At 29.0% G+C, this 13949-nt stretch overlaps 1 protein-coding gene across 1 annotated transcript in view; it reads left to right on the top strand.

The window, feature by feature from the left end:
- Positions 1-13949, top strand: part of Nos (Nitric oxide synthase) — a 2633257-nt gene that overhangs the window by 1214713 nt on the left and 1404595 nt on the right. The window contains exon 13 of the mRNA XM_089593752.1: positions 634-695. Coding sequence (XP_089449878.1) covers positions 634-695 — 62 coding nt within the window. The remainder of the gene's footprint in view (positions 1-633; positions 696-13949) is intronic.

Raw genomic sequence — 13949 nt, 5'->3', positions numbered from 1 at the left:
TATTATTGTGCTCCTTTTATTTTATTGTTACCTCTAATTTTTCTATTATTTAAAAGACTGTCAACTTTTCTTAGTCGAATAAACGTAGTAACTTTATGTTTTTTAATGTATTAAAGAAATTATCAAACGTAGAAAATGAACAAATTAAGAAATGTATAACAACAATTAAATGTATCATAAAACAACTTTAAGTTGACGAAAAAAATGTTGCTTCTTAACCTGCTTATTACATAAATAAAGTTATTAAAAAAGAGACAGTTGAGTTTTTAGTCAAAAAGTCAGCAAGCTTTCTCAATTAATAAAGTTTCGTCTCAATTCGCAGACAGTTTTAAAATCTTTAGATGTCTAGTAAAAGCTTTTAAAACTCTATTTATATTAGAATCCAGTCATTAGAAGCTTATCCAAGGTAAGTAAGTTCAAACTAAGGACATACTTACTCATGTAGTATTTACACTTGTTTTTTCTTGGACACAGATAAAATTTATAAATTGAGACATATTAGCTTTATCAACTATTGGTCGTGTTTCTAGCATAATATTTTAGAAGTAACCGTACTTCTTATAAAATAACAGTATAATCTGTGTATTTTTTAAAAAAATTTAAAAAACTTCTAATTAAAATTTTTTCTTTCAGATTTTTGCTCAAAATTTATACTCAATCAAAATTAATGAGTCAAGTACTGACAATCAAGTAAGGTGAGTATTCTCAAAATATTGACCATTTAAGCATTCATAAATGTTAGAATGTCATTAATGGAATATTTATAACAAATTAAATGCTCATAACATTATTTGAACAAATTTTTAAGCTCAGAAGTAGATTATTTTTATGAATGAATTAGAATAAATTAAAAAACAAGGAGTAAGTCTTTTTTCCTCGGGACACCTGCTTCTTTTTAATTTTTTCTATCAATACTCTAGCAACCATGAGTCCCAAGTTTCAGTTTTGAACACTGTGAAAGCTTACATCATAATTTCTTGTAAAGTTATGAATATGCGCCCGTCAGTTAGTCAAAGATACTTTTTAAGTTTGGTCTCATTTTCACTAAAATTAAGATAGTGTGTTACAAATTATTCTAAAGTTCGTTTAACCTAACAAATAGAATACTTGTTTGTATGTATTTTTAAGCTTTCAGTTTTTAAACTTTTTTTAAGAGACAACACTGACTGACTATAAATATATTTCCTTCAAAAATTTGAGTATTACAAGTTAACATTTTTTTTGTATCTCATAGATCGAGCGTTGCTTTTTCTACCATAGACCATTGCAAAGGCGTACAGAAAAATTACTTTCCTTTTTTATTTACAAATTTCTTAGAAATTTAATTACAGTTAGATCCTCCATTCTATAATGAATAAAAACTTTTTTATTTTAGTATTAGTAAGACTAACTACTTATTGAGATTATTACTAAATTGTATTTGAACTTATTTTACGAAGTTATTAAGAACTTTATACTAAATTTGTAAAGAAAATAATTTCTTAAACATTTATAAGTTTCTTACTAACCTAAAAACTGTATTTTTGTCTAAATATGACAAAAAAGTTAAGTCTACTGTCTTGTATCAAAACATGTGCAATTTTTTATAAGCAAACATTCTTATTATTTTCATCATATAGCTTTTAATCGACCTTTAAGTTTTTTTAGTGTCTTATAAAAGTTTTACAAATAATTCACGACAAAACAGTATCCAGTCCTCTGGATGATGCCAACACTATCAGACACTTATCTACGTACCTTGAACGTAAGAATCACTTGATTAGCAATTAAAAATTGCACTTTACTAATAGCTGTTTACGTGTTAACTCAGGTAAACAAGGTCCTTAGGTTAAACAGTGTATTGAAAATTAGGAATCTGGCTTACTTTTTTCTCGAAAAAATTAAAAAGTACTACATTTAGTAAGCTGTTAATTCCTCAAATAAAGGTAGCAAATCCACATAGTGGATTATAATATAAGAATCATAAAGTTCAACAAAAACATTTTGTTTAAAAGTCATACAAATTATGTATGAAGTTACCCCAAACTAAAAAGTATGTGACCGGATATTCTCATCTTAAGCTTCTAAAACCTAATCATCTTATAATAAGGGCATATTATGTCTATAACCCTTTCATAGGCGTACATATCTAAATATTTTATTACGTTGCGCATGCAATATGAAATATAATTCAATATTGCAGACGTGAACGATGTAACCTGGTGGTTTTCAAACGAAAAATAAAATTAAAAAACATATTGTAAAAATGATTCCTTTTTGAAAATCAATAAAATTTGATATTATGAAAGAAGTAAGTTATGAAACGAATATTTTATTTTGAACTGCGTTATGGTTGGATAATTACTTAAAATTAAGTCATGAGAGTCTGAGACATGACTAACTGTATACATACATTTATTTTCTCTCTTTTTTCGTTTTCATAGACAGTTTTGTCAGTTTGTTTGAAATTAACTTTTTTTTTTTTTCAGGTAATTTTTTAGAACCTTTAACGTTAAATACACTGAAATAGTCTATAAGTCGAAAAAATGCCTCACATAGTCATATTAAAATAACAAAATAATAAAGTCTCATGCAATTCTACTGATAACATTTGTATTAAAAAACATGTACGTTATGTTTAAGCTAATCCCTTATGGAAGAGTCATTGTGCATGTTGAATAAAATGATCTAAAACTGAGACAATTATCATTACGTAAATTTACGTAATCTGGAAAGTAAGTTTTTATTAGTTGTTGTTTCAATAAATATGTTATGTATAACAAAACAAAGTAATTCCATTTTTCAAAATTATTTTGTCTGTGATTGAGTCATATGGGAGGAGAGATTTTATCTTGAAGGGGGTAATAGGGACAATTAATATAGGATAATTTTTGAACCTCGTGCGTAGGGATTAAACTTATAAGCTTGGTTTCATTACTATTATACAATTCTTTTGAGGTTCTTAGCAATAGTTCTCAGATTCTACTTAAAATTATTAAATGTAATAAAACCCTTACATTATATTGCCTCGTATACTTATAGCCTCTGGTAACTCTTATGATTTTTTATACCTAGTGGTAGGTCATTGGAATTGCAAGGTAGCTTAAAAACCTAGTTTATAAAATCAGTTAACGGGCTTTTCGTACAAGGCTTTTCGTAACATTATCAAAGCCATAAATAACAATGTTAAAACCCATGATGCTTTTCATAAGTACTTTTAAACTGGTGATAGACAGGTTGACAGTTATTTTTTAATATTTTTTCTCTGTTTGACGAAATTGTTTTTCACTGTCACGTTTAATTGTGTCAAATTGAGCAATTCGGTAGGTGGAAAACCACACCTTACTATTTGATTTTTGCGCACAATGCTTTAATTTGCATGTTCCACCTTCGCTTAATTGGTTACCTTTTGCTTATTAAGCACTTTTCTAGAGTTTTTGAGCACCATCTACAGCGATGCTGAACTCCTTTCGTCCCCCCAGCCATTGTCATAAGCCATATGAGATGCAGCTTTTTCCCCATCTGAATGCAGCTGCGTGCCTTTTCGAACCCATAAGCTATTGTAACCAGACCTGTAAAGCTGTAATTATTTTTAAGCAGTTGTACCTTCCTAACAGTAAATGAGTCTCACTACGAGGTAGAAACATTTTACAACGCGTACTTTAGCGCATGCAGTTATTAAATTGAAGTAATTGTCACTATAATTAGGTTTAATTAAAAAATCTTGTATCTCTCTAGTAAAGGCTCAAGAATGATGTTTATAATTACTGCTTTTTTTCTTGAGACGCAGAAGTAATGCTTAAAAATTACTTACGTACTTTCCGTATGTAAGAAAAAACTGCTTTTTACACAGAATAACGCATATCTCTCTATTTGTGTGATGAAAAAACTTGCATCTATTTTTATAATGCTATCACCTTTCTTGTAGTTTATAATAGTTTAATGCTGATGCTGCGCAATTTTAACTAAAAATTGTCTTGAGATAAAATTGTAAAAGATAGTTATACATACTTTTTACTACTAACTCTCAAAGTATATATGGTACAAACAAATGGCTTGATCAATACGTAAATTGTCGTTAAACTAAAATAAATATACAAACTTGCAAAGACTAATCTCTCAAAAACATAATTGTTTCATAATGCCCTTGAACTAAGCTTTTTAAGCATAAACTTCTATGTTTTTCAAAGATATAATGTCTTTTTTTAATTAGCATAACCAAAATTCCAAGCTTACTTCATGTAAATTAGCTTAAAGTTATGGATTCTGTCTTGTGTCCTGATGAGGAAACTCCTTTAACGTGAAAATTTTCGTTGGTGCAATTTATGTTGGCACAAAATAAATAATCTCCTCGCTTAAATATATATGAAATTTCTTAAAAACAAAGATGTTACATATGGTATCAAAACTCTAGATATCTTAAGCGTATCTCATCTCATTACAAAAAAATTTAAACTATTTAGAAAATGCTTATGAAAAATGCACGGTATGTAATAAAAACAGTACATTATGTATCGCTTTAGTGAGTGCCGTTATTTTTTGTTCTAGCTACGCCAATCAAATAAAACATCATTATTTTTTTTTTTTTTTTTTTTGTAAACAATAAGAAAAAGACAGTATTTACGAGGCAGCTTTCTTATACATTATGTAATGACTAACTAATTTGTTTGCTTACAAAATAAATAATCCTTCTATACAACATCGTAAAGATGTAAGTCTTCATTTATTCTGATTGTACCAAGAACTAATATAAAAATGAATAAAATCGCATTATGTCCAAAAATGAGTAAACAAAAGCTCTGTGTTTTTTTAAGTGTATAATAATTCAAGAAGCAAATATCAATAACAGAAAAGTAGTTAAAAAAGTAAACATACTTGCTAATTAAACACAAAATTACATACTGGACTGTGATAAAATATAACCAAACAAGCTTAATAATCTAAAAATTAAGAATAAAATATTGTACACTGGAATTATTGAGAAAAAAAAAACTATAATATTAATAATAATAACAAATATGATAATAATGATAACAAAATAATAAAGATCAAGACAAGAATAGTATTAAAAAAGTAATGATAATAAGAATTATAAATACGATCAAAACAATAACAGTAAAAGATAAAGTTAAAATTAAAATTATAAAACAGATGACGCTTATAACAATTATAAACCAACAAACGTTAAAAAATATAAGAATGTTAATAAAAGCAGTTAAAGAAACTGGAACAGGTAAAACAATAACAGTAGTTATAACAACAAAATTATTAATACTAGCAATAGCAATAACAAGAACACTGATAGTATCATAAGTCATGACTACATTATTACTTAAAACGACAATCATAATGATAAAAATACTTGAAAAAAGCTGAACAATAATTATTATCAGAAAGATAGTCTCATTATTGATAATAATATAAGTAATAATAGTAATAGTTATAAAAATAATTTTGACATTGATAATATAAATAATTAATATAATGAAAACAATAACAACATAACAAAGATAAAAACGAGACCAATGTTGTTGACAATATGAGATAAAAAATTTAAACAGATAAAACCAATAAATATTCATTATAATGTTCATAACAATGTGGATTACAATACAAACAAAAAGAGTATATTTAAAAAGGAGAATTATAATTTTAATGAAATTGAATAAGAATACTATTACAAAAATTATCAAAATACAAAAAAAATGATAACGAAAATGCTATGAATTACTTTGTAGCCAATAGAAGTACCAAAGTCATAATATAAATACCATGATAGTAATAATTAAAAAAATTACGATGATAACAAAAATTTTGAAAGTAATTATAATAATATTAAGTACAAAAATTGACGACAATGATGATGATAATTAAAGTTGTAACCATGATAATTATGATGATGATAATAACGATAATACTGATAAAAAAAAGATAGTAATAATAACGACAGAAGTTATAGTATATAAGGTGATACTTATGATGAAAACGAAAAAAATACTAGTAACAATACAAATAATGGTAATCATAAAAATAATAATAACAATAACGATGGTTAGAATAATGATAATTTTAATGATAATAAAGTCGATGACAATGACGATCAAAACAATGATAGCAACAAAAATAATATGAATGATAATAAAAAGAAAATTAATAATATTAATAATGGTGATAATGATAACCACAATTATAATCATAATGATAAAGATAGTTATGAAAAAATCAGTTCTAATAGTTATCATAGTGTTAATATTAATAATTATCTATGTAATAGTAACAAAAATAATGATAAAATTGAAAATGGTAATAAAAATAATAACAGCAATATTGATTATAATAACTAAAGAAATAATAATGATATTAATAATTAGGAAGATGAAAAAAATAATAACTTTTATATTAATGATGGTTATAAAATGTATAATAATAACAGTCGTAATAAAAAGATAATACTCATTATTATTCTGACAATGTTTAAAATAATAATGGTTATAACAATAATCATAATAATATTAAAAAATCATGATTAAAAAGAAGATTATCATCAACATAAAAATACTTAAACAAATTAAGATACAAAAGTTAAGAATAATGATAATAAAAATAAAAATAATGATAATAATAATATTAATCATAACGATGATCATACCCCGGGCTAAGCCAGTTAGCCTATAGGGCGCGTGCTCTCCAGGTGGTGGATGAAGGCAAGCTTTCCATGGGTGTATGGCTTCAAGGTGCTGCAGTGGTCAGAGCTTGTACCCACAAGTGGTAAAAACAAAATAAAAAAGTTCTCATGGACCAAAACGCTGGAGAGAAAGCCTCGTAAAAAAATCTAGAGTTGGTTTCCGAATAAAACCAAACATAGGTAGAGCTTATGAAAACAACATACCCCAGACGATAGCCTCTCAAAGAAAATCCGCCACCAGTTCTGACCTGATGAAAGCCCGGGTGACGGCTGTTGGCCTTACGGATTCTGGGGGAAGCCACAAAAGCGTCTAGCACGAAAAGGCTATACTTTTTAACATTTAAAAGCAAAGGACAAGTGGTAGTTTGTTGAATGATCGGACCAACAAACCACAGAATGTAGACAACAATAGCCAAAATAAACATCAGCTAATACTAGCTAAATTAACAGTAGTAGCTGACCTACGAAAAACCTTTAATGACACAGAAAAGAAGAAGAAAAAAGTACTAGAAAGGATTACAGACAATCAACAAAGTATTGAAAAAGCAATTAACAGGCAGCCAAACGTCAGCAGCTCAATCAAGAAAGCCAAAGTTCACCTGGAAGAGATCTGTGGGTTCTTACAGGACCTTAAATACCACCGCCAGAAAACTATGGGAGAAATGTTAGTGTTAAGGACATCTCTGCCAGCTCGTGTAATCAGACAGCCTCGTAAAAAGAGAGCTAGAGACGATGGCGCTACCGAAGATCGTAACGTATCAAAAAAAAAGCAAGAACGACGACGACGATGGCAAACTGTAAAGGTAAGTCACAAGGAGCAAGTGGCTTCGAGAAAAAGCCGGTAGGTAGCACACCATTTCCTAACAAAGGTGAGCCGAGAACAAAAATAAAGAAGTGGAAAAAGGCAAAAGAAAGAAACGAGTCCATCCTCGTGAAACCAGCAGAAGAATTGTTATACGCGGAAGTACTAGGAGCATTCCATAACGCGGTCAACCCGAGAGACTGTGGTGCTGAAGTTACCAGAATACGCAGCACAAAGGTGTGTTGTATTCTGGTGGAGCTCTCTAAAAGCATCAAAGACAAAGAAAAGCTGACGCTGGCCATCTTACTGGCTATCAGTACCACAGGAAAGGTACAATCAAGGAAACCTAGAGTAACCTTAGAGGTACTAGACTTAGAAACAGTCACCGATAAAAAGAAAGTTTGAGCAGACATCTAAGAGGCTGCAAAAATCAAAGGAGACACAGAAAAAATTGAAGTGGCTATGCTACCGCCAAATCAATAGCAGAAAAGAAAAGCACTAGCCGAAATGGACGAGGCTGGCACTTTGTCCTTTTAAAGGAAAGGGACGATAGCAGTGGGTTAGATTCGGTGCTGACAAGGCACAGGATTATCGTCCAGTGATGCTACAGGTAACAAAGATCTGGGCATACAAGATATGACTGTGAAAGCCCGGACCGATCAAGCCTCTGCTGGAGATGTGGTAAAGACAAACTCAAAGCTAAGGACTGCAAGGCCGAACAACGATGTGTCCTATGCAGTGAATCCGTGCATGGAGAAGTTATCATGTGCCTGGATCTGGAGCGTGCAGGGCTTTTGGACAGGTTATGAACGAAGTAGAAACAAATCAGATATAATGCCCAGAGTCCTTCAAGGAAACATGAAAAAGGAAATTGAAGATGCCCTTTTGCCACAAATATAACATGAAACAAAAGTAGACATCGAGCTCATGAGAGGGCAGTACCAAAACTTTAAGCCAGAGATTAGAAGGGAGATTGCCAGCGCCTATGGTAGAGAGTGTTTCGCTTTTTTTCCACTGTTTTAAGCGCCCCGTCGCAGCAAATCAGCCGAACTAAACCCACGTTTCAGCAGCGGAGGAGAAGATAAAATTGTGCGTACGATAGGTACCTAGTAGAGGGGGAAAGAAAATGTGCGTATACACGGGTAAAGCTATATATGTTTTGTATTCTAGCTGCCTCGGCTCTCAGCTTTCGGCTCTCGCAGCTCGCAGCTCTCGTATGCATGCGTATACCTATATCTATTCCTGATGTGATGTTCCCTTAAAAGCGGTTTTAAATGTTGGACAGTTATTATATGTCTGGTCATATATTACTCATCAAATGTGTATTAAATACTTGTACAGCTAAATACTGAGTTTTCCTCGTATAAAATAAAAATTGAGTAATAAAAATGTAAGCCCCGATATTTAATGTAACTTCTTGAAACTTGATCCCTATAAAATAATCATTTTTACAATTTAAACAATTTATGTTTTTATAGATTTATAAAAATTTAGCACATTAAAAATATCAGAATAATACACACACGCTACACTTTGATTTTTAAGTTTATTCAATAGAAAATGACTTTTTCTGTAATTCAAATGTCATTCTTTAACACATGTAACTTTTCTAATAAGAATAAGTAAGTGTTAAAATATTAAAAAAAATAATTTTACTTGTAGGTCAAACTTTAACACAATTATCAATATAAAGAAGAAATAAACTATTACTAAAACTTAAACCCTGAAGCTTCACGATAAACATGTGTCACTTGAAGTGCTTAGGGAAACAGTGTGTTGGTAGTCTAGGTAGCTAAGTACTGCATCGTGTACTTTTGCTTTGAGCATTCTGGAGTTCAAATCTTGCCCGCAGCTGAATTTTTTTTTTTTTATGATTTATTTTTTTTTTTTTTCTTTTATGGTAGTACAAAACTTTTTTTCGATAATAGTATTTAATTTTTATGTATACGTTGCGTAACGACTATGCTTTGTAAATTTATTCCGTGTAAAGTTGGGTGATTTTGTTAGATATTTAAATTTCTTAATAAAAATATAATATCATTAGTGCGGAAAATGCTAATTACCATTTCATCCTTTTTTAGATGAATATAAAACTATTATTGATAAAGTTAAAAATCATCCAAAAGTAACTTAATAGTACTAAGTTTTTTAACACTATTTTAACAAAATGGTTATGATCTCACTTCGATGAGGATCACACCTTTTACAACCTAATTAATAATTGTGTAAAACTTATTCAAACAATTAATTAAACTATCAGAAACCAGGAAAATTTTGGAAAATACTTTTTATCAAACGATTTTTCATTGCTATTTCAAGTTAAACACAAGTTTTTTTATAAAACGCTTAGTTAACTGAAGAGAAAAGTATGGCATCGCTTAACATAAAGGAAACCATGAAAACATTAGTAAATTAAAAGGCAAGGTATTAAATATTGAGGACTTTAAAATTTTTTTCCTATTTTAGAACTAAATTTTTCCTATTTTATAGATATAACTTATGTTGTACAAGTTCTTAGACTTATTTTGATGATTAAGATCAAAAAATTGTTTTTTAATCCATACGGGATTTACCAAAAAAATTAAATTTATAGTACCTTATAATTTTTTCAAAGCCATAATTGTGACTACTTATTAATCGTCTATATTTTAATTAAAAAATTTTTAATTTAATAAAAGGGTAGTCTGAGTATGTCTCATGATGTATAAATGTCATAAAATGTATGTAAAAAAACGTATTAGGGGAAAAATGGGTTTTTTTTTGTCCATGAGCACTGCACTAAAAATGCTCTCAAAATTTTACGCTTTGATCAAACTTTTTTGATTGTAAACCCTCAGCTGAGACATTCAGCCCAAATCTTACAACAAAATTGCGGCTTACTTAGATCATAACTACTTAATTTAATCTTAAAACTTGATAACATGTACATGCGTCTGCGTTCACAGACAGAGTTCTATTTCTCGTCAAAATTCAACTTTTTAGTACTGTAATAATACTTTTTTTTTAGTTAATACTCGATTTACCTGTATTTTACAAAAATGCCCATCAATTGATGCATATAAGAAGCGTATGTGTATGTTTTTTTAAAAACTTTTAAAATTTAGTTCTAAAATTGAAAAAAAATTTTTAAGTCCTCAATATTTATAGTCCTGGCGCTAGGAAGGGTTGAGCATGCAATTTTAGGTCCCCTCAAGTACCTAACGTATCTATATGTTTTCGGGGTCGCTAATTCTAAATTTCGAGGGTACCAGGCCCAATTCTGGTCCCATTTCAAGCTAGGGCCTATTTTTGGCCTAAAATCGCTGTTTTTCAACTATTCACGGCAAAATTTATAATTTTTGCCTTCAAAACATTGTTTACATTAATAAAATGTTTTCTAAAATAGTTTTGTTATTTCTTACTTTTTTTTCTGCAAAAAAAACCGTACAAATAGGCCTTCTACTTCATCGTGATGCGTTATACACATAAGCTAAATACTTATTTTTAGAAATAGATTGATTATTAATTTGCTCATACTTTTTGAAAATATTTATTCTTTTAAAGTAATACTTATATAAATTATTACTAAGAAGTTTATTTTATTGGTAAAAAAAGACTTTATTTATTGTTAAAAAAGTAAACAAAAAACGCAAACAATTTTTTCACACATTTAAAATATAAAATTTAAGATACTCAGACAACAATTCGTTTCGAAACAAAAGTCTTTCAATGATCCAACAAAATAAAATGGCTCAGAAAATAATAGAATTAGCAAAAGAGCGGAATTTTAGTTTACGTCCATTATTTACGTTCGAGTTAATACCAAATAATTATTTGTTTACTGAAAGTGGTAGTATAAAAAAAGAAAAAAACAAAAGCGATCTTACAAAGGCATTAGAGGCAAAGGCAGAAATTGAATTTATTACGAATATCCATGACCTTACAAGTTTTACCGTAGTTGTAAATGTTATGCTTGTATGTCGAACACTACAATGGAAAAATATAAAAACGTTTAAAGATTTTTCAATTGCTTTTTGCAATTCTATCTCTTCACAATCAAAAAAAGGAGTCGAAGGATCGAATTGACTTTATTTTTGACTCGCATTTTGAAAATTCTGTAAAATTTGGAGAGAGATAACAAAGATATAAAAACGAAACAATAGACGAGCATAGTATTAATGAAAATGTACCTATGCCAAAACAAGAAAATTTATTTTGGGAATCCAACAAAAACAAAAAATTATTACAAGACTTTCTCCGGAAATATGTATTAGAGAACAGTACGGAATATTAGCTGGGAATAGAAATAATATGTAGTGCAACAGATGAGAAACCTTGTGAAATCAATATTTCATACGACTCTAATAAATTACAATCATTACAAAGATATGATGTCGAAAAAGCTGATTTTAAAATTATTTTTCATGTATACCAAACATGCACAGATGGAAATCGCAAAATATTAGTTTTATTATCAGATACAGATGTGGTTGTTCTATTGGTATACTATTGGACGAAATTCGAAGAAAAAGGTTTGCAGGTAAAAATATTTTCATTTTCAAAATTTTTCATTTTTTGTTCTGCACTCTACACGTATTAATACATGTTTATGTTAGGAACTTTGGATTCGTGTGGGTGCCACTGCGAAAAAAAGATTCTTACCCCTTCATACTTTGGCTAAAAAAGTCAGATATAAATTGTGCTCCATACTTCCAGCTTTGCATCATCGCACTGGTGCGGATTATACCAGCAAAGTTGGCACCAAATATGGTGCTTGACAAGCTCACCCTGAAATGTTTCTCACCACTTTTGCTCAAGGTTTTTTATCATTTACGTATTTAAATAATGCATTTAAATTTAAGAACTATATTGTATTTTAAAATGATTTCAACATTTTTTTTTGTAGGTGTATCTGATTTTAAAGTATCTGAAATAAATTTATCCGTCTATCAAGCTGAACAATATCTTTTACAAGTTATTAAAAAAAATAATGTATGTACAACGTTTGACGATTTTAGATATTGGATGATTAGACGAAGAAAAACTTAATTTAAAAGGTCCTGTTTAAAATAACATTGAAAAATATGAGTTAAGCTTTTCTTCACCTGGGTCGTTATCTGAGTAACATAACTACTATATAGCAACACTTATATTGATTTTTTTGCTTTGCAGCCTAAACATTATTTCGACAAATAATTTATACATATCAAAACTATTTTAAAAAACATTTTATTAATGTAAACATAATATTTGAAAGGCAAAAATTATAAATTTTGCTGTGAATAGTCAAAAAACAGCGATTTTGGGCCAAAAATGGGCCCTAGCTTGAAATGGGACCAGAATTGGGCCTGGTACCCTCGAAATTCAAAATCAGCGACCCCGAAAACATGTAAATACGTTAGGTACTTGAGGAGACCTAAAATTGCATGCTCAACCCCTCCTAGCGCCAGGACTATTAATACCTTGCCTTTTATTTTACTAATGTTTTCATGGTTTCCTTTATGTTAAGCGATGCCATACTTTGCTCTACAGTTAACTAAGCGTTTTATAAATAAACTTGTGTTTAACTTGAAATAGCAATGAAAAATCATTTGATAAAAAGTGTTTTCCAAAATTTTCCTGGTTTCTAATAGTTTAATTAATTGTTTGAATAAGTTTTACACAATTATTAATTAGGTTGTAAAGGGTGTGATCCTCATCGAAGTGACATCATAACCATTTTGTTAAAATAGTGTTAAATAACTTAGTACTATTAAGTTACTTTTGGATGATTTTTAACTTTATCAATAATAGTTTTATATTTATCTAAAAAAGGATGAAATGGTAATTAGCATTTTCCGCACTAATGATATTATATTTTTATTAAAAAATTCAAATATCTAACAAAATCACCCAACTTTACAAGGAATAAATTTACAAAGCGTAGTCGTTACGCAACATTTACATGAAAATTAAAAACTATTATCGAAAAAAAGTTTTGTACTACCATAAAAAAAAAAAAAAGAAATCGTAAAAAAAAAAAAAATTCAGCTGTGGGCGAGATTTGAACCCCAGAATGCTCAAAGCAAGAAAACACGATGCGGTATTAGCTACCTCGTCTACCAACGCACTGTTTCCCTAAGCACTTCAAGTGACACACGTTTATCGTGAAGCTCCAGCGTTTAAGTTTAAGTATTAGTTTATTTTTTCTTTATATTGATAATTGTGTTTAAGTTTGACCTACAAGTAGAATTTTTTTTTTTAATATTTTCACAATTACTTATTCTTATTAGAAAAGTTACATGTAATGAAGAATGACATTTGAATTACAGAAAAAGTCATTCTCTATTAAATAAACTTAAAAATCAAAGTGAAGCGTGTGTGTATTATTCTGATACTTTTAATGTGCTAAATTTTTATAAATCTATAAAAACATAAATTGTTTAAATTGTAAAAATGATTATTTTATAGAGATCAAGTTTTAAGAAGTTACATTAAATATCGGGGCTTACGTTTTTATTACTT

This window comes from Copidosoma floridanum, unplaced genomic scaffold (assembly GCF_036245765.1).
Source record: "Copidosoma floridanum isolate Cflo_tuat_1 unplaced genomic scaffold, Cflo_Japanese_pri ptg000020l, whole genome shotgun sequence".
Classification (NCBI taxonomy): Eukaryota; Metazoa; Arthropoda; class Insecta; order Hymenoptera; family Encyrtidae; genus Copidosoma; species Copidosoma floridanum.
Note: the sequence above shows the minus strand (reverse complement) of the source record. Positions and strands in the feature narration are given on the sequence as shown.